Raw genomic sequence first — 27,234 nt, forward strand, 5'->3', positions numbered from 1 at the left:
CCACTTCTTCAACAAAAGTTCATGATACCATCTACATGTTTTGTTAGTCTTTTATGTGCTACTAGACTATTTTTTATTTTTAAATTTTTTAAATTAGATAAGTCTAATTTACTTGGTCATCAGCAAATGCAACCTGATTTGGCTTTCTATGCATTCTCAGTGCTGAAATGGATTACTTATATTTTTTTATATGTTTGCTGTTGTGTACCTACTTTATGGAACCTTGAGCCTGGTCAATTAAAAAAAATCCTGCCTTCTTCCACTTTAAACTAAAAGCTTATTCATTTTCACACAGTTCAGCTCAATTATTATCTATGCTCATGGATTCCCTTTTAATTTCCTTGAGCTAAATCCTATTTCCACATCAAGCCCAAATACATAGTCTTGGTGTTAGTACAAGGTGTTGCTCATGAGCTGTATGAAAAGGCATACCATAGTCCAGCATAGCATCAGAACCACTAAGCAACTTCTACTACGTGTTCAAGGCTATTGTAATCTTCTTGGACACTGCATTTTGTGGCATGTTTGGGAGAAAAATGGTTTGTCTGGTGGATCCATGTAATAACAGATTCACTTACCCCGAAAATCACCTTTGCCCTGGGAAGGTGGAATTGTGCTCCCAACAATGGCTCTAGGCATCCAGCCCGTACTCCACAAAATAGCACTACGATAGTTTCACTATGTTCAGGGACTTGTGTGTTCACAAAGGGACTGGGAAGAGATGAGGCATTTCCCTAGTGTTATTGCAAAGTGATTTGCGATGTCTGAAGGTGCCATAAATATTAGAGCTGCTTTCATTATTGTAAATGAAACAACTTCAAACTGGGCAATATTTTTAAAATGAAGGCCTGAGGCTGACAGCCAAAAAAGGGTGCATGCAGCTGCCCTCTGTGCATGTAAAATTGCATAGACATTTTTATGTGAATCACATTTTCAACTGACGTATTCCTAATATTTCAGCATCGTATATATTGTGGTATTTTAGGGTCTATAAGGGAAAGGTGTGCTAGGCGCACTTAGAAGATGCTACCAAAGAGAGTGGCTTAGATACAGATGGATAGTGACAAAAGAACTGCTATTATTTCCAAGTACATGTAAATGAGAAACATATAGCTGTCTAAATGTTTCTAAATAAAAAAGGATCTTATTCATTTTGAGTACAAACATCGCTTCAATATGTCAGCTGTTGAGACTTTTCTTAGAAAGACGTGAAGAACCTATGGGTACAGTCATGTACTAGCCAAGCTAGTATTATCTTCTTTTATCCACAGTGTTTAATTTAAGGTAGGAAGAGTTAATCTCATAAAAGGCCTCTTTTGAGGATACCAGCTGATAAAGAGTTAACAGATTTCTAAGAAAAGGTGTGGTATAACTTGGTGGAACTTGGATGCAGTTTTGAAGTCGAATAGGACATGTATCTGTGAGGTCAATGAATGCAGTATCATGATAAAAGTGAAACTGTTGTAAAATAGAGGAACAATCCAGAATAGGCAACTTCATTTTTCCAAAGTCCCTTGCTGATTGCTCTGAACATTTAGACTACCTGTACTGTAGCCCTGAATACTTTGATATTCCATCAATAATGAAGAGATAGTTGTCTCTCCAAAGTTAAGATTATAATTTAGTTTCCATTTGAATAACTCTTCCCCTAACATCCTAAAAATATCATTTCCATTTAATATATGGCAGATGTAGGCCAGGAAAAATTTAACCAAATTTGAAATTATTTGGATACCTTACTTTTGAAATATGGGACTCAGAAATAATAGGTAACTTAGAAAGTATGTCGAATATATTTGCCACATTTTATATAAAACAAATTGTCCTAGAAATTTTGAATGAGATTTATCTGAATAATTTTGGTGAGATTTCTGGAGCATGTAGCCATTTTAAGATGGGAAAGACGTATTTGGGAAGTTATTTATTCACTGGCAAATTAGTCATACCTTTTGTCTTTCTCTTTCTTGTTAAAGTAAGTCTCTAGCACATTTCCTGTGGAGACAGCCTTCAAAAAGAAAGTGGATTGCTAGTTGCACTGTGATTTATCTGGGAGTGGAAAAAAAAGGGTGGGGGAGGGGGAATTGAAGTCCATTTTCTCAGCTACCAGCAGCTGTAATTTCCAACTCAATTACTTGCTCCTACTATCTTCCTAATTTCCCTCCCCTACTTCTGTCATGACTTGTCATTGGAGACAGAAAGTAAAATAAATGTTTCTAGTGCTCTCTCTTAAAGTAGCTATTCTTAAAACAGTGGCTATGACACCAGAAAAAAAATGTAGTACCTGAGCTGACATAGTTTCCCACAACTCTTTCTGGACAAAGACATCCTAATAAGTGCTAAGAGTACTCTAAGACCCCTGCATGATGTTTGGGAGAGAGGAAATGATGTGTCACCTCTTACTCCTGGTTCTGAGGTACAAGACCTGCCTCACTCAGGAGTTAAGTTTTCATAGAATCCCTGAAGAGAGAAAGTGGAACAGATGTATATTTCCAGAGGTCTAATTTTTAAACACTGGGAAAAGAGGTACACGTAATCTCCAGCGTCCTGTGTAGGAAAGGCAGAGAGTTTCATCCATATGCTGATGGTTAGGCTAGTGGCAGAAGAATTTTTATAACTTGCTAATCAAGCATCAGAACTATTTCTCTCATACTACCAGCAAAAGGTAGGCAACAGTATTTCTATACATACAAAGAGGTACAAGTGAGAGCCAGTGCTAATTCAGAAGGGAAGAATGGAAAGTAATGGGACTTGAGATAAAAATAAATATGGAATTGCTAACTACCATAGCACTGTTCCTTAAGTACACAACACTCATTTATAAGCTGTTAATGTATATATTTGAATGTCAGATAGCTAACAACTGCTAGTAATAGTGCATAAGCAGAGACTAGCACAAGCAGGTAGACTCCAATTTCCCGTGATATTAGTGATTACTACAGTCCCATGACAAGCCCCCTATACAGAGTGTTTTCAGTGTTTCATATGTTTATGATGATGAATTCTGCAGCTTCCACTAGCCGGCTTCCATCCAGCTAATCTGACCCACTTCTCTCCTTGTATTTAGATTCCTGTATTGACTCTTGCTTGCTGTGCCAGGTTTTCCTCCCTGAAGATTTAATGATTTATCTAAAGCTTGAATCAGGAACCTGGTTCATGTTGATATATTAAGGCCTCAGGGAATATAGAACAGTTGATAGGAGAAAAAGCTTGGATTGAGAGATGGAATAGAGTTCTGGAGCCTGAAGAAGCAAATTGAGGCTAGGATGAATGTAGTAGCCAACTTATAGAAGTCAACTGGGAAGTCAAAGTCCATACAGAACTTCTAGGTAGCTTTACTCTATCCCGTTCCCTGACTCCAAGTTCCCTACAGAACTTAAAAGCCTTCCTAGTTCAGAAAAATAATTTTGTTAGATTTGAGGAAAGCACATATCATTGTATTTATCAAACAGCCATTAAAAAGAAGGAAATTTAGATGTAAGATTTAACTTGATAGTATTCAAAACATATGAAACTTTGAAAAGATTCAGGCAATGTCACACAAATAATCTTAAATGAGGAAAAAAAGAACTCTCAGGCAAACTTGTCCATTAGCTCACTGTTGAACACAAAAAGTACAATGGCTTATTCTTAATCTTTGAATGGGTATGCTAACTGGCCTTCTTTAAAATTATGTGAAATTTATAAATAAAGACATACACTTATATTGTGACTAATGGAATACCTTTCCATAAATCATATCTGAAATTGGCTGTTGCTGAAATATATGGTAATCTTTGAAATCATAGGAGCTGCATGATTAACTGAGAGAAACTGGTTGAGTGTATAACATAAAAAGAAGTAAATACAGAGATTATCTGCAGATAATGGAAATATTGTAATTTATCCTGGAATACAGAAGTATCTATATATTTATGGACAAGAATCAGTGAGTCCAAAGGATCATTAGAAATAATATATCTTTGAGATAGAAGTTAGAAAAGAAGTTAACAAAGTGGAATGAAATTGGAACACAGAATGACCATTAAGCTAAAGACCAAGTTAGTGACATTGAAGCTGGAATTGATCAAACCTGTCATCAATATGCTAATGCAGGTAGCTCAGACCTTGACTTAAAAGACTCTTCAGGGTATAATGGGAATGAAGGAAAGGAGGAGTGAGGTTCTAGGGAGAGACAGAAAGAAGTTTCTCAAAAGTCTTAAGGTCACAGAACTGGTGATGAGAAATTTGACATGCCAGTGTAAGAGAAAAAAAGGGTTATGAAACTAATTGACACAGCATGCTGAAGCTCACATTTTCATTAAACTGAAATAATTAGGTCTGCCTAGGTGAGTGTATAGAAGCTTTAGCTCTAACTGTGAATTTGGTACCATTTAGCTCTGTTCTTCTTTCAGTTTATAAATACATTTTATTTTATTTGATATTTTTTGGATTGTTTTTTAGATGATTTTTTACAGTTCATCCTGATGAGAAGTCTTTCAGGAAGAAGAAATTAATATGGCAGCTTGTGCTTAAACCTTACTTGGGTTCATATTCAAAACTGCCAACCAAGGCATTTCAATACTAAGTATACCATAAGCTACATGTCTTCTAATCTTTTCCATCTATGTACACAGATTTTCTCCATCCATGTGTGGAATAAATGTTAATGTGCCTCAAGGCATGTATAAATGTGCACTACTAGTGGAGACACCTAGCTGTGGGTGCTCTGCTAATCAGCTGTGCAGAGTTTGAATCTCTCCTAAGTAGCTGCACTAGCAGCTTACAAGGAACCCTGGCCATAAGGGACAATTGGATCTCTGGCTGTGGTGAACCTAAACCATAGGAAGAGGCTGACAAGTTTGAGGGGACAAGGTGGCACATAATTATTTCTCATAGTTCAGTACAGTTCCAGGTGCCATCATTTATACATACATCATTAAATACTATAGCAGACTATCCTCCTATACATAATCATAAATGTTTAACTCCTAAGTAGAAGAAAAGCAAAACCTATTGTCATGATGAATCATCACACATATTTCATACTTTCAACACTCTGCCCACAAGCATACAAGAACCATGTCTATTCTACATTGAGGATGTTTACAATCATGGATTATAGTCTTCTTAAAATCTTGTGTCTTCTTTTTACATAATAGCCAACACTTAGTTACAGTAATAATAGTTCATTTTTTTCATGTAAGCTACCATTACATCTATATACAATGTAATGGTTAGTCTACATTCAAGCACGGTTTTTTTCTGATTCTAGTCTAAATGACACTTCAGAAAGGATATGGAATACTTCCTATAAGTTGGTCATATTCTCAGAACTCAAACTCTTTATTAAGAATATTTACAATATTTTCCAGCTGATCTACATATCAATCATTGGTCTATTTATACTATGATGTATTACTGTTCATCTTTAGGAACTGCTCACACACACATTTTTTACTTTCGTGTGTGTGTGTGTGTGTGTGTGTGTGTGTGTTTATATGTACACGTGAAAGTAAAATATATATAATATAAAGTAAAAATATATATAATATAAAAATTTGATTAGGTATGTGCAGGGAGATACCACTGAGTTTTCAATTGTAATACTAAAGGGCCTTATGCAATACTCAGATTTCACAAGCTCTGATTATAGTTATAATCACTACTGAAATTATGTTATATGAAATTTGCATCATGTCCTAAAATTTTACATTAAAAAAAATGGCCATATTTCTAAATCACATAACTGGCATAATAAGTAAGATAATAAGTAGACTATTTCTTTTTCTATTTTCCGGTCTTACAATAAAAATATAGCATCTAAGGCTAAGGGATATTGATGCATCATTAGGTAAATCAGTGCCAAATTATCATACACGTTACTCTGAATATATAGTATTTTTTATAAATAGAGTAAGAGATTTAATACATAGCATAAGAGTAAAACAGTACTGAAAATCAAATTAAATAATGAATAAATAAATGTGTAATTATTTATTTTTCAGTTATAAAAAAATCCTACCTCTTTGCTTTCTTCCATCTCCGACTCACTGCTAAACTCTTCTGTGTTTAAATTTTCAAAATCTGATTCTCCAACAGCAATAGGCACTGTCACAGTGAGGCCTGGATTATTTATGAATGACATATAATCATTTTCATCCATTACATATTTTTCCACACTACTGCCTGTTCCTACACCACTGGTTGTTCCATTCCCATCTCTAAGATAATTTAGATCTTTGCTTATTTCAACAACTGTGTGGTTGGAAATGCAGCTCTCTTTCTTGTTTAGCTCTTCAAGTGCTTTGATTTCCTCTAATGCTTTTTGCTTTCTAACAAAGGCTTTTTGGACAAATTCCTGTAATTTTTTTTTCACATAATCTATTCCCTTCTGAATCCTTGCAACAGCAATCTGAAGATTGTTCATTTCATTATCATCATCTGTAGCAGCAAGGTTATCTGAACTAAATGAACTCAGCAGCAAGGCCAGAAACAGGTTCAATACCTAAAAATGAGAAAACATAGCTGTATTATATATGTGCATATAAGAAATTAGTTTTTGTAAAGGACTCTTTCAAACTGAAAATTATGCATACTATATGTTTTAAAAAATAAACTTCTCTAATTTATTTTGGATAATCTAATAACAAACTATAGTAATATTCTTCAACCTGTCATCTGAAGAAGTGGGCTATACCCACGAAAGCTCATGATACCATCTACATGTTTTGTTAGTCTTTAAGGTGCTACTAGACTATTTGTTGTTTTTTAAGTTTTCCCTCTTAGAGCCTAACTCAGCTACCCCTTTTTGTTGTGTGCTTTCCATCTTTACCCCAATAAGGAAAATTAATCAGTTTAGCATCCATATTCTCACATGCTAGTATATTGCTGTTGTGCTTGACAATGTTTTTTAATTTAAAAATAATTTTTAAAAGTTCTGGGCAGTTGTATCAAACAGAGCACTGAAGCAGAATGCTGCCCAAACTCTTTAGAAAGATCTGGTAGAATTTAACAACGAGACAAATAGGATTCTACATGAATTATTCTAAAAATCTATATAATTTAATGGCCAAATTACGTTCTCTTTTGATTGTCTAATCAATCTTAAGACATTCTAGCAGGAATATAATTTTCATTTAAATTTTATAGGATGACTTAATAACTATAAAGAAGGTTTACATTCTTTATTGCAGCCTTCAGTACTCCCATAAGGAGTATTTTAAAACTTTTACTTTTTAAAATTAATTGCTTAGAATACCACTAAGCATATGAAAAATAAAATGATTGTATCTTTCAGTTTTGCTCATCTTTTCATTTAACACATAGTGATTTCCTCTGTTTTTCTAAAGGAATTTGGAATTATAATGGCTTTATTTGTTTGCCAGTGATTTGTCTAGTATCTGAGAATGTTATTTATTATTTATCCTTTTGACTAGAAGATGGTACACAAAAAGACAGAACATTTTTATTATTTTAGTTTATCAAAGCATTTCATAAACTCAGGCTATTTTCTTTTAAATGCTCATAGCAATAGATAATTATGTGTCATTTAGGGTGTGTCTATACTGCAGGGCTTAAATGAAAATAAACTACGCAAATTGAGCTATGTCAATTGCATATCTTATTTTGTAATAGGGAGCCTGTACACAGCACTTATTTCGAAATAGAGCACTCTTCCTCTGACTTCCCTTACTCCTCATACAATGAGGCTACGTCTACACTGGCCCCTTTTCCGGAAGGGGCATGTTAATTTCAGCTATCGCAATAGGGAAATCCGCGGGGGATTTAAATATCCCCCGCGGCATTTAAATAAAAATGTCCGCCGCTTTTTCCGGCTTTTAGAAAAGCCGGAAAAGAGCGTCTACACTTCAAAGTAGGAATAAGATCCTCCGGAAAAGGGCGCTTTTTCCGGAGGATCGGGGCCAGTGTAGATGCTCTTTTCTGGCTTTTCTAAAAGCCGGAAAAAAGCGGTGGACATTTTTATTTAAATGCCGCGGGGGATATTTAAATCCCCTGCGGATTTCCCTATTGCGATAGCTGAAATTAACATGCCCCTTCCGGAAAAGGGGCCAGTGTAGACGTAGCCTGAGAGTTACAGGAGTTGGAGTGAGAAGTCCTCCAGCTTGATAGTATTTTGGCACTATTTCAAAATAACTGCCTGATGTGTAGATGCCGACTAAGTTATTTTGGAATAACACTAGTTATTTCAAAATAGTGTTGTAGCGTAGACATACCCATAGAGGGTGAGGGATATGGACTTGTTTAACCTATAGAAGAGAAGAGTGAGAGGGGATTTGGTAGCAGTCCTTAACTACCTGAAGAAAGATTGCAAGGAGGATGGAGAGAGGCTGTTCTCAGTAGTGACAGATGGCAGAATGAGTAGCAATGGTCTCAACTTGCAGTGGGGGAGATCTAGGTTGGATATTAGGAAAAACAATTTTATTAGGTGGATGCACTGGAATGGGTTACCTCTTTCAACAGAGGGATGTAAATTAGACACTTTGAAATTGCAAATGAAGCTGGGGTTTGAATTTCCTGGGCTTCATTTGCATAATTGCATCATGGCACTCTTTTGAAAAAGTGCTATTTTGAAAATGAAATTGCTACATTAGAGAAATGAATGGGGGTAGGCCATGTTAATTTCCATAGAATCTCTTTCTATGGGTATGGCTGCACTGTGTTTTATTTTTCGGAAGAGGTATGCAAATAGTGCTCGCATTTCCATATCTTCTTCCTTTTTTTCCTGGAAGAGGCCTTTCTGCCATTTGGCCCCGTCTACTCAGGGCAAATATCAGAAACAGCCCCTGTTTTGAAAGTCCCTTCTTCCTCATAAAATGAGGTTTACAGGGGCTTTCGAAAGAGGGGTTTTTTCCCGACATCTGGCCCCATGTAGACGGGGCCAAATGGCAGAAAAGCCTCTTCTGAGGAAAATAAACAGAAAAAGGTATGCAAATGTGAGCGCTATTTGCATACATCTTCCAGAAAATAAAACACAGTGTAGCCGTACCTCTCAATATATTCAATAAAATATATGTCCAAAAGATGATGATAATATCAACAAAAAAGGAAAATAAAATTTCACAGTTGGAAACACACTTTTTTCAAAAGTTCAAAATTGGCCAATTTAATTTACATTGGGCAAAAATTTGGCACTCTAGCTGTCAGCTTTGATGCAGATTCTGTTCTGAAAATACAGCTAATCATTATGCCATTTTTATTCTTCTAGTTTGTCATAAGATAGTTTAAGGCAATTTTAGAGGACTCGGCAAATGGTGTAATTTTGAAAAAGAAGTTTTTCAAGCACGTGATAGATGCAAATGCATCTTGCTCTGAAAGTCTGTTACTTTTTGAAGAGATATATTATAAAACAATAGCCAACTTTTAAAAACTTGAATACCGATTTAGATATCTACAGTTAGGCATCTGAATCAAACATATAATACACAATTAAGTACAATTAAATGATGTATTAAATGTAATTGTGTATTTTTATTAATTTACCTTTTAATCTCAGTTAGTGTAAATTAAAGATGTTATATAATCTATGCAAGGCCTTGAGTTTACAAGGACATGCTAGTATTCTTCAGAGTATATATTTTCTAGTCGAGGGAGACAGAAGGGATAAAAACTGACAACCACAGAGAGCCAGATTATGTCTTCATGCACAATTCTGAGCAAGAAGTGCAGTATACACAGCACCAGACCAGATTCATAGATTCTATGGTCAGAAGGAACCATTGTGATTATCTAGTCCAGTGGTCCCCAATGCGGTGCTGCGGGCGCCATGGTGCCCGATGTAGCATTTATGTGCATTTGCCGAGTGACCAGGGCCAGCCATTCTTGCGCCTTGGGCCCTGGGCCCCTGCTCTGGGCGCGTGGCGCATGTGTGGCCCTTGACCCGGGCACATGACGCAGGCACGATGCTGGCCCCGGGCACATGGTGCAGGCACAGCCCCGCCCCCAGATGCACGGTGTGTGAGCGGCCCCACCCCCAGGCGCCCAGCAGCCCCAAAAGGTTGGGGACCACTGATCTAGTCTGACCACCTGTACAACACAAGCCAGGGGCATACACAAGGAGTGACAAGCAGGTGCATGTCCCACCAATTATTGGTGGGGGATGCAAAACCCCTGGGGTCCCTGGACCCCAGTAAGGGGCAGAGAACTCCACTTCCTGGGTTGTGGCAGGTAGAAGGAGAGCGCTCCTCTCCCCTGAGGTTGTGGTAAGAGAGTATATTTTTCCAGCCGTGTGGGGCTATGTATAGACTACGGAGTTTTTCCGGAGGTATCCCGGAACAACTCTGCCGCATCCAGGGAACACATCTGCTTGTCCGACATTTTTTGTGGAAGAGAAGACATGTTCTTTTGGAAGCCCTGTATTTCTCATTTTATGAGGAATAAGGGCTCTTCTGAAAGGGCTCTTCCCAGTGTAGACAGGCCAAATTTCGGAAAAGCCTTTTCCAACAAAACTATCTGAAAGTTACGCAAATTGCAAAGTGCAATTTGTGTACCTTTTACCGAAAAAAAGCGGCCGTCTAGATATAGCCTGGCTGAAGAAGTTCTGCTTTCTCCGCTACAGCCCAGGAGCAGGAGGAGGTTCTGCTATAACGGCAGGGGACTGGACTCGATGACCTCTTGAGGTCCCTTCCAGTTCCAGTGTTCTATGATTCTGCACCCCTCACCAGGGTTCTGGGACTGGAGGTGTTTGTTTCTTCACCAACACTAGAGGAGTTCTGCATTCCCCATCTGTGGCCTCTCCAAAGCAATCAAATTTAAATTAATATTCCTGGCCCTGACACAGGTCATATAATCTCCCCCAAATAATACTTAGAGCACATCTGTTACAAAAACATCAAGTCTTGATTTAAAAATGACATATAAAAGAGAATACTCAGTGACCCTGGGTAAAATGCTCCAGTGGTTAATTATCCTCACTGTTAAAAATGTACACCTTATTGCTAGTCTAAATTTGTTTAGCTTCAACTTTGTGATATTGTGACTAAGATAGCACTTCTGAGTTAATTATTTGCTGTTCACTCACTACATACATGGGACTAAGTGAATGTGCATTATCTGCTTATTCCTGCATGCCTGGACCCAATCTGTGGGCTGTTCCTCTCTCTCTCTCCTATGGGTGGGCATGTATTCTGAGTCACAGTCTAATCACAGAGAGCTTTTCTTTTTTTTACAAAGTAAACATGGAAAACCTTTATTTGTTAAGTATTACATGTACTTTTTTGCCTGAAAATGAATATCTGAAAAATTACATACCACTAGGTTTCCAATGACCATGACCAGCATGAAAACAATAAGGCACATGGTTTGGCCTGCAACCTCCATACAGTCCCACATAGTCTCTATCCATTCTCCACACAACACTCGGAATACAATCAAGAAAGAGTGGAAAAAGTCATGCATGTGCCAGCGTGGAAGTACACAGTCATCAGAGATCTTGCAGACACATTCCTTGTAGCTTTTGCCAAACAGCTGCATACCAACCACAGCAAAAATGAAGACAATGATGGCCAGCACCAAGGTCAAATTTCCTAAAGCCCCCACTGAGTTACCAATAATCTTTATCAGCATATTTAGCGTTGGCCACGATTTTGCCAATTTGAATACTCGGAGCTGAAAAACAAGAGCAAAGGAGTATTTTTATTACTAATTACAAAAGAGCTCTGAATGTGTGTCTTGCATTTCTATCTATAAATACTTCTATATTGTAAAATATTTCATTTTATAATTTTAGATATAGTTTACCCAACATTTTTGTGGATGCAGGCTACACTGTGTTTTGTAATTGAGAGCCTCTATAGCCTGTTTCCAATTTAAGTTTAGAAAATATAAATATAACTTTGAAAATGAACTGAAAGCCAGGGGGTGAGACTATGGCTTATAATAATACTGGTAAGAGAACTAGAAATGGATTTTTAAAAAATGTCTGAATAACACTTCAACTGATAAATCTTAAGACTGTTAAAATTTTCTCAAATATTTAGGAAAGTCTAATGGATTATCTGGGAATTGAGAAAGACATGGTGCAGTGAAAGGAAAGGAAAATTGCATATTTAATATGAAAAAAATTGAATAAGGGTTACATTTGGTTAGTTTACAGCAATGTATCCTCCTTCTGGATGACTCATGGTAAGAACCTAGAACATAAACAACTGTGTGATGTATTAGCTCATCTTTCATACTATATGAATCAGTTTGAATTTACCTGTAGGGCTCCACTGACACCCTTTCCCTTTTTGATGCTCTTCCAGATATTAATGAGCCATAAATAGACTTGGATCCACTTATCTGAGAGATTATCCACTAGGTAACATTTCCTGTCTGATCATGGAATTAAATAATCCTTGCCAACCACCTAAAGGTGTGTTTAGCAGAGGGTTTACACCTCTGAAACCTGTTCTCTCTAGATATATTTGAGAGCCTATTTTTGATGAACTTCTAGACAATGATCTGTCTGAATCTGTAATGAACTTGAAAAATCATTCTGAGAGGTATGTTTATTTTACTTAAGTGTCAGTTTTGAAACCGAATTATTCTAATTTAAAGGATCACATTATAAACTATACATAGCTCTTGAACACGTGGGAAAATAGAAGAAAGATCACAAAATAAAAATCTGTACAGTCTGTTGTGACCCTCCCTCAATCAAGCCCATGGAGCCTAGCAGAGCTTGGCAAGGTATCTGAGCCCCACCAAGTGGAAGTTAAATCAGTGAGCACATATAATCCTACTTTTATTATCTGCAAAAACTGCTGTGGGCAGTATCTCAATTTGGAGCTCACACAGAAGGCATTTATTTGGTGGGTGGGGCCTTCTGTGGGGGAATGTGGAGGATTTTTACCATTTGAACCTCTTCACAGAGTAGAATATGCTACATTCCATAGAAGTGCACACAGATTTGCCACTGGGGAGGCAAAAGGGTAACTGCACTGGGGTCAAGCAATTCAAAAGCACCCAGGATTCCTGGCCACTGCTCCTGCAGTATCTGGAGCCCTGGGCCCTTTAAACTGCAGCTAAAATGCTGCCCAGAGCACTCCAGACAGCTCTAAAGGTTAGCAGGGGCTAGAACTCTGCACTCTGGGTGTGTCTAGACTACAGAGTTTTGTCGACAAAAGTGGACTTTTGTCGACAAAACTATACCTGCGTCTACACTACCGCTGAGTTCTGTCAACATAATGTCGACAGAACTCAGCAGTTTTGTCGACGCTGGTAAACCTCATTTTATGAGGCATAACGCCTTTTGTCGACAGAGTTCTGTCGACAGAAGGTGTTATTGCATGTAGGATTGTGTCTAGACTACAGGGTTTTGTCGACAAAGCAGCTTGCTTTGTCGACAGAACTGAATGTAGTCTAGACGCTCTATGTCGACAGAAGTTTTGTCAACAGTATCTGTTGACAAAACTTCTGTCGACAAAACCCTGTAGTCTAGACGTACCCTCTGAGGGCTGGTTGGACTGGACCCACACCTTACAGTAGCATGGAGCTGGACCACCCTGCCTTGCCCATAGGGCTCAGCGAGGCTGTCAGCTCTCCTCAGTGCACGGTAGTTTACAGTTCCCCATATCAGATGTAGTGTTCAACCTGAAACAGCTTCACACTGCTCTCAATATAGGGCAAGATCTTAAAGGAATGATCTAGTCTTAATTAACAGGGGATAAACTGTAAAGCAATGGTTTGACAGTAATAAAATGATCCCCATTTAAAAAACAAAATATTTTCTGTCAGTAAGAAAATTATGGTATTCAGCATTGTTAGATGCCACAGCAATGGGTATCTTAGAAAAACCTAAGCTAGATAGTCAGTTCCTATTTTTAGTATTGTAAAGCAAAATAGGTTTTCAGATACTACTACATGTGATAACAGATAAAATTGCCTTTTTAATAGTGTCTTTTGTGGGCTCCAATAATTATATGTATTTAGGCCTAGAAAAACATGAACTTTGGATATAGGCTGATGTTAAAAAAAGCAGACATCTACAATGGTACCATATAAATATTTCAGTGAAACATACATTCTTAATTTAGGTTCAAAGTCAATACTTTGTTATGGTATTGTGTTACATCTAATGGAGATCACTGTAGTTGTTGGTACATTTGACCTTTCTTGCTTCATCCTTTTCCCACTGGGGCAAATGTATTACTAATTGGGAATAGAGGCGAGGAAATACAGAGAAGGCAAAATGTTTGAAAGCCCGGACTTAATGATTTTGTGGATTTTTTTATAGTTGTATTAGTAATTAGATACTCGTACAACCTTAACTAGCTTTTAATAAATGTATTTAATTGGGGAAAGACAGATGGATAATGTACATTTATAAACATATATCTTATATATGTATACTCAATAGATACATCTACAGTACTGCCTTATAAATTTATATGCCTGGATCTTATATTCTGATATCTTATCTCTAAAATATATTTTATTACTCCAACATTTGTTGCATTGTTGCTACACAGACTGGAAAAGTACCATGATTTTCTCTCTCCCCTGATAGATTAAATTATTGACCAACATTTAAAATGTTATAGTATCTCTCTCTGTTAATTTAATCAGAGTTATAAAGATTTAAAAACTTGCTTCAATAAATTTTAATGAGAACCTAAAATGTATAAAAGGCCAAAAATATAGAGATGACATATGTATTGGTACCCACATATTACGAATAATGGACAACATCGAAGAGGTACACATTCTGAACCCATCTAAAAAATAACGAGTAGTCTTGTGGCACATTAGAGAATAACAAAAATATATATAGTGTTAGTCTTTAAGGTGCCATGGGACTACTTGTGATTTTTAAAGTTATAGATTAGCAAAGCTACCCCTCTGAGACTGTCTAAAAAAATTAGGCATGTGCAAAAAATATGCACGGTTGCTCTCACAATATATTATATTTACTGGCAATGAAGGCAAATATAGACAAAAATTAAGCATGCCTTTCTGAGTGATTGTGAATGCTTAATTTTTAAAATCTGTACCGATCATAATAATAAATATGTTTTTAACACAAGGTTCAAGTGACATATAAAAACTTCATGTATTTTAATCTCATTTTTATATTTTTCCCATAAACTTTGATAATTGATATTATTATATTCTTCTACTAGTATTATTGTCCATCACACTGTGTGAAAATACAGAGATTTTTAAAATATGCCATGGAAACACACTATGGCTCAATTTATAACCTATACATAAAACATGTAAAGTTATTATTAATATATTTACCAATCTGAATGATCGGAGAACTGATAATCCTTCAACATTTGCAAGACCAAGTTCCATTAAACTAAGGCTGACAATAATGCCATCAAAAATATTCCAGCCTTCTTGGAAATAATAATAAGGATCCATGGCAATTATCTTTAAAACCATTTCTGCCGTGAAGATCCCAGTAAATACCTAAATGAAAAAAATAATTAATTAGTCTAATTCTACTGGAAGTTGGATTAAAAAAATGAACTCAAGTCCATTTATAAACAAACTGTAGACTTATAGACTTTAAGACCAGATGCCAACATCACATTAAACTAGTCTGACCTTGCATGTTGTAGGCTGCAGAATAGACCCATGACCTCTGGATGAGTTACTGAAGTCTTCAAATAATGATTTAAAAAAATCAAATTATAAAGAAGCTCCCCCCGCCATTTACACTAGGCTATACTTGCAAGTGACATGTATCCAATGCTTCAGGGAAAGTAAGATTTAAGATTTTTGCTAGTCTGTCCAAGAAGAAAATTCCTTCTCAACTCAACCAAATATGGCACTTAGATCTGGGACATATGGGCAAGACCCACTAACCAGTCACCCTCAGTCTATAATTGTTATATGTAACAGCTTGTTATAGATCTACATAGTTCTTCAATATTTTCACACACTAATATTCATTAAATAAAATCAGAGACTGAAAGACTTTACCTTGTGTCATTAAGGGTGTGTCTAGACTACATGCCTCCTTCGACGGAGGCATGTAGATTAGCCAGATCGGAAGAGGGAAATGAAGCCGCGATTAAAATAATCGCGGCTTCATTTAAATTTAAATGGCTGCCCCGATCTGCCGATCAGCTGTTTGTCGGCAGATCGGGGCAGTCTGGACGCAACGCGCCGACAAAGAAGCCTTTCTTCATCGGCACAGGTAAGCCTCGTGAAACCAGGTTTACCTGTGCCGATGAAGAAAGGCTTCTTTGTCGGCACATCGCGTCCAGACTGCCCCGATCTGCCGACAAACAGCTGATCGGCAGATCGGGGCAGCCATTTAAATTTAAATGAAGCCGCGATTATTTTAATCGCGGCTTCATTTCCCTCTTCCGATCTGGCTAATCTACATGCCTCCGTCGAAGGAGGCATGTAGTCTAGACACACCCTTATTTACTAACTTATATTTTATGAGTTAGTGCTTTCAGCCCAAATCCTACAAGATACAACAAATAACAATAACACAAGAATTGACAGTAATTTGCATCCTTGCTGGCACTCTCATAAGAGAGAGTGAGTCTGAACTAACTTCCCTCTAAATGCGGTTTCTTCAGGTGAGAGTGGAAGTATGGAGATGGAAAAGAAGAGAGAAGCTTCCTCTCTTTGGGCCATAGCTGTTCTGTGGATAGAAAGAGAGGGCTCCATCCTTTAGTACTGCCAATTTAGCACCTTCTGTGAGTTCCACATTCATGTGGAAAAATGTGGTTCAAAATATTGAAGGGACCAAGGCTTAAACATCAAAACCCCCATTGATTTTAGGGGAACCAGGGGCTTCACTTCTAGATCACTTCAGTACTGTATCTCAATAAGCAGCATGAAGAGTCCTAGTAAAAGGAGGTGATTCTGAAGCAAATTATATAACGTCAGATATGTTTTAGTATTCTGCAATATCACAGAAGTGTGTGTAGGATTTTACTAGTTATCTACTGAGACAGGAATTGTAATTCTGCCACCACACTGTGATTGTGCAGTTCATCTCACTTGCTCTCAGCTCCACAACAGTTAATTTTATGGCAGCAATACTTTCAAACCACTATGCAACTGTGATGCTGTGGGTGACTGCACCTAAATTTGGGAATTTCAGAACTGGAAGTACAGAACCTGCAACATCACTGAAACTTTAATCACTGTTAATTGGTACGTATCAACATTTTTACAAGTACTACTTTTCAGAAATAAGAAAACTATACAGTTAGACAAGATTTAAGGGAGGTCATAGTATAATCAGAGGAAAATTCTGTCACAGCTCTGCAGAACAGTTACAGTTGGAGTCATGAGACTAAGGTAGTAAATGAAAAGCAAATTTTAAAAAGCATTTCTTCCTAAATGCATGCTTTTGCTGCATCATCAAAAGCAATGTAAATAGAATATCTCAGCTGAAATTAATTTTTTTCTGATAATTACTGCTCATTTTTAATCTGAAATGACTAATTAATTGTGTAGAAAGTGAATAATTACATTTCATAACTAATTCTTCCTTCTCATTACAGTACTGTAAGAGCACAATCTTCTGTTTTGCCATATCATAATCAGTCTCCTAACAGTAGAATATGATGTTATCAACAAATAATAAAACATTCTTTGGATGCAAACCACCAAATGAGGAACTGATTGAAATCAGTGGAGATGACATTCTCTGCATGCACTTGCACTTAATTAAGGCTAATGAATTATTAGAATGGATAATGCAAACCTACTTCTTGTTAACATGAAAAGAAAGGAAACTGGGAATTCAAAGTGGGGGAGGGGAGAAAAGGTGGCAAGAAGGACCGTGGACTGGCAAAGGTCTGGAATGAGAGGGACCTAAATTAATTTTTTCAGAGACAAACTATAACTTCTTCAGGAAGAATATTCTGGAATGAGCGATGAATATAAGAAAAATATGAATGATTTCAGTTTGGGAGGAAGGAAACCCTATTTCATACAAGAGAATCTTAGCTTGTCATTTTAATTATCTATGTTTTTATATTTTATTAATGTGTTGTTTTAAAGAGTCATTCCCAAAAAGTCAAGGCTACAGAAAAATGTATCTGTTCTTTAAATCATCCGCCTACATAGCTATATGTCAGCACTCCTAAATCAGTATTTGGTATGAATCCAAGCTAGACTTCTCAACACCCAGCAATGATAATCAGGGTACTTGATTGATTTTGGTTCTCAGGAATGCATATGATGTGTCTGTGTGTGTCATGCTATCTCTCTCCTACATATACTTTCTGCAGTCTTGTGCACTTGAAAGGATTTAATCCTTTTCTCTTGCAATTAAACCTGAGAATGGCAAGTAGAGCGAGAGAGAGAAAGAGAGGTGTCTGTACAGTCAAACAACAAAGCTGGAAGGTCTTACTATTCAGAAAGGCAAGTGTGTATAGTCCTATGCATACACAACTGTCAAATGTACTTAGCCATTCTTTATAGTGGGATTTGTTCAATACAGTACTAGTACCAATATTACAATATCATACCACATTTTATCTGGATTACAAAAATGATGACTAAAATGGGTAGGTTTTTTTTGATAGAAAATGCCATTTTTATCTAAATCAGAACATTTTGGAAAATGTGTTTACTTTTATGAACATCTGCACAGAAATTTCCATTTTGACACATGAAAATGTACTTCCTAATTTCAAAATTTTATTTAAAAATTTGAACACGTGTTTCACTTTTATTTTATTTTTGTTATTTTATAATCGAGCAGCAATGTTGCTAACAAGGCAAAATTAGTATTGAAATATTCTATTCTATTGTTTTATTTTTATTTTATTTTAATAATCATTAAAGGCAGCTGCTACTTAGTACTGATTGGAATGACCTTCTGATGTAGAAAAGATAAAATGTTTTAATCAGTACTAAGCAGAATCTTCCCTTGATGATTTTGAAAATTAAAATATATATATATTTCAAGGATTATATCATCTATGACATTTCAGTACACAATGTTATGAAATAATGTAAACATAATATAAAAATCAGAGAAGAGAGAATAAAATGAAATTCTAAATAACATTTCAAAATTCCAAAGTGACATTTTCTGAAAGTGAAGTCTTTCAGAAATTCCAGTTCACAAGAAATTTAAAAAATATTAATTTTTTGTTCTGAAATCCCAAGTTTTAAATTCCAGCTTTAACATAGCCAATGGTTCTGCAGTAGCATCAGCCAACTTCCTCAGCACCCTTAGTTGCACTGCATCCAGACCCATTAAAATGTGAATGTCCAGATTTTCTAAAAAAACAACAAATAGTTAAGTTTGTCCTGTATAAACTAACTAGTCACTAACAGTGAACTCCTGCAGATTTTCTAAGTAGTCCTTAACCTAATAGTCCTTCCTACCCTAATCTTTTATGATTCTATGATCCACGATAAACTATAACTTTCAAGTTTGGTGAGTGTTTTTCCAGTTATATAAAGAGGCAATAGCATGTTAGTAGCAAGAGGAATGCTATTTCCAGAGTTGGCATTTTCATATAGAAATCATCAAAGACAATTCAAAGAGCTATTCTGATAGAATATTTTATTAGATTTCTGAGATTAAAAATATTTTCTATGCAAAGAGTGTCAGCACCAACGGGAGAGAATTAAATCATCATTTAGCAGCTAAAAAAGATGAAGTCTAAGATAGACTTCAGGAATCTGTCAAGCAATGTACCTAAATGGAATATTATACTGTCAAACAATATTCAATGATTTAATCACAACTCAAGATTATGGGCCTGATAATGCACCTATAGAAATCAGGTGCAAAACTGGCCTCAAATGGAAAAGGCCAGTCTACTCTGTGAGAGTCCAATGATGAATGCTATATATAAACTTTTAGGAAAATTCTTTTTTATTTACCACATGCTACATTACAACCTACTTACCAGGTTTCCCACTGTAAGCACGCTGCTGAACTGTTCTGTCATTGGGTAGTGTTCCATGGCCATAAACAATGTGTTTAAAACAATGCAAATAGTAATAGCAAGATCAACAAATGGATCCATTACAATCAAATTGACTATATGTTTTACTTTTAACCATGGGCTCCAGCAATCCCAGATTAAGAAAGTGTTTGCAAATCTGTACCAGCATGGTGGACATTTTTGTCTGGATTCTTCAAGTTCTGGGGGAAAAACATTTATAATATTAACTTATAAAACCAACAATCTGTCAAACAGAGCCACTAGAAGTTCTTAGTTTAAAATAAATAAAAAAAATATGCAAAGGTTTATGTGTGGCTAATATATACTACACGAAAGAATTAGTCAAATGTGATTTGTACACTAAATGCACACATTTGTAAATGAGTATATCCTTATAAGCATAATGATAGTGTTGTTTTACGTTAGCTGTGTTGTTCATACATGTAGATTTGCTCAACTAAAACATATTCCCTATTACCGTAAACAGTATTGAACCATTACTTTTACATACGGTAATGTAAGGAATACTTTATCTGTAAATTCATTTACTTAAATCAGTTATAGATTGCAGTTTTGTGAGGTTCTCTACCCTTTCCCATACCTTCTGCCTGCAATTTCCCCCTCTTAGCACTTTCTGGCAAGCCTCCACACCCCAACCCCACTTCTGGCATGCGTGTGTGCAGGCAGAGCAAGTTGCAGTGAGGTGGTGCCCATTTTTCTGCCCACCCCCAATTGTCTAGGGTCCCTGGGCATGAGACAAACACAACCCTTTCCCCACTTAGCTTTAATAGGACAAGTTGTCTTCACATATACTTACAATAAATCTGTCAATTAAGAAGCAGATCTGTTATGAAAGCCTGTGTCAGGAATATTTGTTTCCTATTTTTCCTTACATTTGACATCATCATTAAGGTCAGATTTCCAGGAACCAAGTAGCTTCTAAGTATTGTTTGATTGTAAGGAAGAACATCCAGTGTGAGAAAACAGACCTTGATGGGATGTTTGGGGCTGGGGCTGATGGAGATGAAGATGGAGTTACTCTGGTTTAAGTGAAAAGAAGCTAGCCTCATGAAAAGTGGCTCCCTCCTTTTCACTCCTCCTACACAAACATTCTGGCTGTGTCTACATTGGCATCCCTTTCCGGAAAAGGGATGCTAATGAGACACTTCGGAATTGCAAATCCGCGGGGGATTTAAATATCCCCCGCGGCATTTGCATTTACATGGCTGCCGCTTTTTCCAGCTCGGGGTTTTTGCCGGAGAAAAGCGCCAGTCTAGACGCGATTCTCCGGAAAATAAGCCCTTTTCCGGAGGATCCCTTATTCCTACTTTCAAGGGTCTTGTGGGGAGCTGTGAGCCACCAGGGTGGATAAGGAAAAGAAGTGTGTGAATAGGGAAGTGGCCAAATTACTTGGGACCACAGGAGGGGTAGTCATTTCACATTCCGGCATAATATAAGGAGAAGCTGAGTTGTTTTGGGAGGATGAGGTTCACTTGTCCAACTTAAGTGCTGTCATGTTTTTAACAGAAATAAAAGATGGCTTTAGCATATGTCTGGGAACCCAGTTGGGCATGGGAAGGAGGCAACCAAGGTAATTGCTGGCACCTCTTCATGGCTGATAACAGTGCAAGTATACCTCCATATGAAAGGTATATAGTGATTGAATAAATGGTTTGGAAAAGGACTTAAAAAAAGGTGTTCAAAAAAGCAGGGGTTTTCAAAGCTGAGTCCCAGGCCTGCTTGGGCAAGCAACTGGTGGGCTGCTAGACACTTTATTTATCTGAGTGTCCATAGGCACGGAGCCTCACAGCTCCCATTGGTTGCAGTTTGCCATATCCAGCCCCAGGGAGCTGCAGGAAGCGGTGTGGGCTAGGCTGCCCCTTCTCACAGCTCCCCTTGTATGGAAATGGCAAACCTCAGCCAATGGGAGCTGTGAGGCTCCATGCCTATGGATGCTCAGATAAACAAAGCATCCCAAGACCCACTAGCAGTTTACTCAGGTGGACTCGCAACCCAACTTTGAGAACCCCTGCGTTAAACTAACTAATGGGGTAGTGGTGGTAGTTGGGGACACCTATAATTGATAGGGCAGGGAGCCAGCCTGTCATTCTTATAGCCCAACTTAACCCTCCTAGGAGTAAGGTTCTAAAGCAATGGATTTTCTGGAGGGAGCTGGAAGGGAAAAGAGGGAGAACCGGTAAAACTCTCACAGGTAATTACGCAATAAACATGGGGTCACTTGCACTGTAAAGTGTTATCTGCTGGGTAGTCCCAGACATCTAATAAAAAAGTTGAGGCCTGATTAAATTCACATAAAATCCTTCTTTCAGCATAGTCAGACGATGGTGTGAGCTCAAATCTATCCGATGTTTCTGGCTGTCCCTGCTAGTAAAAAAAGAGTGGAAGAAAGGTAAACAGGGAGAGAGTCTTCACCTGAAGGAAGAGGTGACAGAAGAGGTCCCATATGTGAGAGCAGGACTGGCCCAGAATTTTGCATAATGGTCAGCAAAAAGGCCCATCTACACATAGTACTTCATTTAGAGACGTGGTAGGTAACCTGCAGCCTGCAGACCACACGTGGTCCACCAGGGTTAGCTGCTGATGGGCCACAAGACATTTTGTTTATATTGACTGTACGCAGGCACAGCCCTCCACAGCTCCCAGTGACCGCAGTTCATTGTTCCCAGCCAGTGGGAGCTGTAGGAAGTGGTGCAGGCCAAAGGGACAAGGTGGCTGCCACTTCCAACAGCTCCCATTGGCCAGGAATGGAGAACTGTGGCCAATGGGAGCTTGCGGAGCTGTGCCTACAGACAATCAATGTCTACAAAGTATCTCATGGCCCACCAGCTGCAGAGTCTGATTTAGAGATATTGGAAAATTTGTACTAATTTCTTCTAATTGGTGAGTCAAATTTGTATGGACTCCACTGATATCAAATCTAATAGAAAGGAAGACTCTGTTGTGATCAGAGATTTTCAAAAATGCATTAGAAGTACTTTTGCAAGAGGTGAGGTAATGTACACTTTCATCTCTGATTATATTTAAACTGAGATTGATGTGCTTCTCTGAGAAATGAGAATATGATTTAGGAATTAATTTTAAAAATCTGTTGAAATTGTGACTTTTCACAAATGAATTTGAAAAGTACTTTGTAAATTTTGTTTGTAAATTTTCTTTCAAGTCCGAGGTGAAGGACACATGTTACCATGGAAATTAAATAGACTGGGTCTGACTTTTTAGAACTGCTGTTAAAAAAATTCCTAGACATATTTATCAGTAATATTGTGCCCAAAACTATCATTATAAAACTTTAGAGTAAGTCAAAATATTATTTTAATTGAATGAGGTTCTGGTATATTGAGTTTTCATCATGTTCCAAATCACCTTCCATTTTTCTAGTTTTGTGAATAAATATTTTATAGAAAGACATATGAGGTTTTGTACTTTTGTGTAAAATGTTATTTATATTATTGTCTGCACCTCTCTAATGTAACTCAAGAGAAATAGCAACGAGGAGTCCTGTGGCACCTTATAGACTAACTGAAGTGTAGGAGCATAAGCTTTCGTGGGCAAAGACCCACTTCGTCAAGAGAAATAGTGTATGTATAGGGTTGGTGGGAGCCAACTGCTATCATATAGGCAATTTTTAAACAAAAGACATAAATTGTTGTTGTTTCCTTCCCATACTTATCTGTTTGTCCTTGGGCTTTAAGATGTTTGGGCAAGGACCATGAATAGATTATTGATGAGACTACCATAAACAAATTACTATTATGTAGTAACAGTTTTTGTGAAGGTTTACTTTAATCTCCTGGTGACCCGATGTTTTAGAACACTGATAACGCAGAACAGGATTTCCATCTCTTTGGCTTCTGCCACTTCATCATAGATACTAGTGTAATAGAAGAGTTTTTCTCCTATTGCAGTTAACAAAAAAAAGGACCTAATTACAGTCATCTGTCCTGGCATAGCTGTTACCCTTCAGACCTGCTCTCCCTTTCAGTGGCTGCACTAAGATAAATTCTCTTTCTCCTCACAGGAGAATATTTCCCTAACGCTGTTCATTTTGTTTCTCCTGCTCCAGACTGGAGGCAATATATGAGCTAGCTAACTAGCTAGATAATTAATATTATAGGAGGTTTAGGGTAAATCAGGCTAAACGATTAAGAACATGGGATGAAAATATTCATTACCTACTTCCAGTGCCAGACTTCATCTGTCCAATTATATAACTACAAGTGAAATTATGTACATCTTCTATTAAGTGCAGCTAAAACAAATTCAGTGAAATGTGTGTAAAAATGTAATATGTCACATACCTTCCATTGTGTTAGTGAGTATGCTGGCTATACTCATTGCTCTTTGCCTTGCTGCAGAATCTTCCAACATTTCCATGGAAATTTGATAAGAACTCAGTCTTCTTTTTCTTATTTCTGTTTCTGTAGTGGTGCCCTGCAAATAAAATGCCAGTGAATTAAACCATCATTTTCAGCAATTTATTAACAACACACTATACAAATATTCTCATGGCAAAGTCAACTATGAATAGCTTCTTTTCCAGTGTATTAGACTTTCCTTACATACTGCAAATTTCTTTCTCTGCCAGGATTATCTTTGCTGTTTTCCTAGATGTCTGCCCAACAAGCAGTTAGCTAATTGAAAGTGGATACATGCAAGTACATGATGTGTGTTTAGATAGAGGAGAAGGAGGATTTTTGGTTCCAAGCAGAGATTCAGGTTCTCTCGTTTAAATGGTTACTTGATTCTCAAGCAACTTGCAAGGTGACTCTCAATTTGGGAAGCAAATTGCCAAGCAGTTCTGGGAAATTTGGGGCCAATGTCTAATTTAAATGAATGCTGAGTAAACTAAAATTTGCTGCCAGATACCTTTTTTCTCCCACTGAAGTTGTTGGGCTTTTGCCATTGACTTTAATGGGTATAGGATCTCACCTCTTGTCTTGTTAGTTCTACGTGTTTGCAAGTACTATGCTAGTTATTGGTTGAAGGAAGTTTATTTCTCTCTCTTTTTTTGGGACAAAACTTTGATCCAGATGGAAACATTAAGTTAAGATATTCTTCTCTCCCATTGAAGACCATACATAAAGGGAGAGCAGAACACCTGAATTGAGTTCTGCCATATGCATGCAAAAGGAGATTTACCCCTCTTGTTACTGTGTTAAAAGAATTACAAGAGATAGATGAATTTGCAGCTGTAGAAATACCTCAACTATTTCAAACTTGCTTATATGACAGTGAAGTTAATGGTTTATCTGTGATCACCTCGGGGAGAAGTTGTCCGGTTGGTGACGTGAGAGCTGGAGGTCCTCCAACCAAAGAAACCACCCCATTGCAATCTATAGTGCTGTGCAGCTTCCCATTTGGTGGAAGTGCTGGTACCATCCTGGATGACATACTGGCTTGACTAATATTACTGTTGCGCCTCTCGCCATGTCTGTTTGGAGCAAAGAGAGAATCTCTTCTGCTCTCATTGTCTTCAAGAGTGCTGTGTTCATCATCGGCAAAGTCATTTTCTGATCCTACATCCTTCGCTCGACCTCTGAAGCTGAAAATGCTCGTTCTGCTGTTGCGCCTCGGAGAAAACAGGGAACCACGAATGCTCAGCAAAGACTGTAGGAAAGCCCCAACCCATAAAGAACAGCATTAGTAAATGAAACACTTAAAAATGCTTTGTTTTCTTATGGAAAGCAATAACCATGCTCTAGAGAACGGATATTTAATAGTTTTTAAGAACCAACGGTGTGCTCACAGGGCCATATTGTTTAGTAGGTGGGGAGGGAGGGAAGCATTTCTGAAGTGTTATCGAGCTGCAGTGAGAGAGGTGCAGGGAATGCTGTCCTCCTACGGGCATGAAAGTGTTTGGTGGGGGAAGGGAAGGAAAGTTTAGCAATTAGGAGCAATGGAATGAAGAAAAGGGACTAAGATGGTGTCCACTATTTTCTGGGTACTCAGGAGAAGCATGCTTCCCTGCTATACCCTGGATGTCTGTGTGCTCTACTTTTTTTTTCTCCCACAAGATAGCACAGATAAAAGATCTTTGCAGAGTTTTCTTACTATTCCTTGTGGGAAACAGGGACTCTAAATCACAAGGCTCATGACTCACTCAATGTCACTCTGTTTGCCTGAGGGATGAATTCTCGTGATCATTGCTAAAGGCAGTCTGGGTAAGCCTAAGGCCTACATAAGTGCGTAGTCTTCACCAGTGGGTCCCGCGAGCAGCACTCTCAAACTACCACCTGGAATGAGGTGTAACAGTTAATTCAAACTAAGGACTTAGTTCGAATTACCATTTCACTGCCACATGTAGCCGCGGGCAGTTACTTTGGGCTAGTGGAATTTCAAAATGGCAACCGGATCGGAACATGCAAATAAAGCCCAGGTATTTAAATCCCGGGCTTCATTTGCAATTTTGAATGCCTACATTAGCCTCCCTAGTTCGAAGTAGGGGGCTATTGTAGACATACCCTAAGAGATCAACAGTTTTCTGAAGATGCCCTTTTACCACTGAGAAAAAGAAAATCAATCCTTATTGGAAATTCTTCTGTTTAATTACAGTATAAGAAACTGCTTAATGGAATCTTTGTCTTCCTTTCTGCATATTTCAGCTACAATATTCATGAATAAATACAACTAGTAACAGTCCTGGAGAAAACAAACCTTGCATTAAACTCTCTTCAGTCTTCCCCTTCTATTAGTGTTGATATCCTGGTATACTAAAAACTTGATTTTGATATGGGGCCTCGATTTAGCCATCATTCTTCCATGCGTAAAATAATAGCGTTTACATTCAGAGTGCATAATATTGATAGATATCTAAGATCCAGGAGCCAGATCCAGCCCCTAGCTTACCTGGATCTGGCCCCCAAGGCTGGGGGCTTCCTCATCCCTAGCTTTGGGGAGCCTGTGCTGATGCTCCAGCCCCACAACTCTTGTGGGGCTGGAGCACCAGAGCTGGCTCCTCACTGCAGTGGAGGAGCCCCAAGCCTCACAAGCCAGAGTCAGGCAAGCCAGAGCCTGATCCAACCCACAGGTTCTGCCTGGCAGGAGGGAGGAAGCCTAGGGGAGCCTCCAAAATTTACTTGCTCAAGTCCCCTCTATGCTCTGGCGTGTGAAAGAAATGTAGGGGAATGTCTTTCTACTTCTCAGTCGGGGGCCATGTCTGTGAGGGTGGAGGTTTTTTTTTTGGTGTGGCCCCTCCAACTGATTTTTCTGTGGGTCAGTGGCTCCCGACCCAAAAAAGGTTTCCTATCTCTGCTATAATTGCAGCTCTGAGAATCTGTGGGATGTGCTTGAACTGACAGCAGGGATGCTCACTGGCTTGTGTGCTCAATGCTTCGCTCCTGCATTC

The 27,234-nt window shown here is 37.9% G+C and overlaps 1 protein-coding gene across 1 annotated transcript in view; it reads right to left on the bottom strand.

Moving 5' to 3' along the window:
* LOC102446421 (sodium channel protein type 3 subunit alpha) overlaps nt 1–27,234 on the bottom strand; it is a 137,906-nt gene that overhangs the window by 58,939 nt on the left and 51,733 nt on the right. The window contains exons 13-18 of the mRNA XM_089779740.1: nt 25,149–25,496; nt 24,188–24,320; nt 19,830–20,068; nt 15,223–15,396; nt 11,248–11,604; nt 6,002–6,484 (exon numbers count right to left, since the gene is read on the bottom strand). Of these exons, the coding sequence (XP_089635866.1) occupies nt 6,002–6,484; nt 11,248–11,604; nt 15,223–15,396; nt 19,830–20,068; nt 24,188–24,320; nt 25,149–25,496 (1,734 nt within the window). The remainder of the gene's footprint in view (nt 1–6,001; nt 6,485–11,247; nt 11,605–15,222; nt 15,397–19,829; nt 20,069–24,187; nt 24,321–25,148; nt 25,497–27,234) is intronic.

The sequence above is a fragment of the Pelodiscus sinensis genome, chromosome 7 (genome assembly GCF_052426305.1).
Source record: "Pelodiscus sinensis isolate ZL-2025 chromosome 7, ASM5242630v1, whole genome shotgun sequence".
NCBI classification, from domain to species: Eukaryota; Metazoa; Chordata; order Testudines; family Trionychidae; genus Pelodiscus; species Pelodiscus sinensis.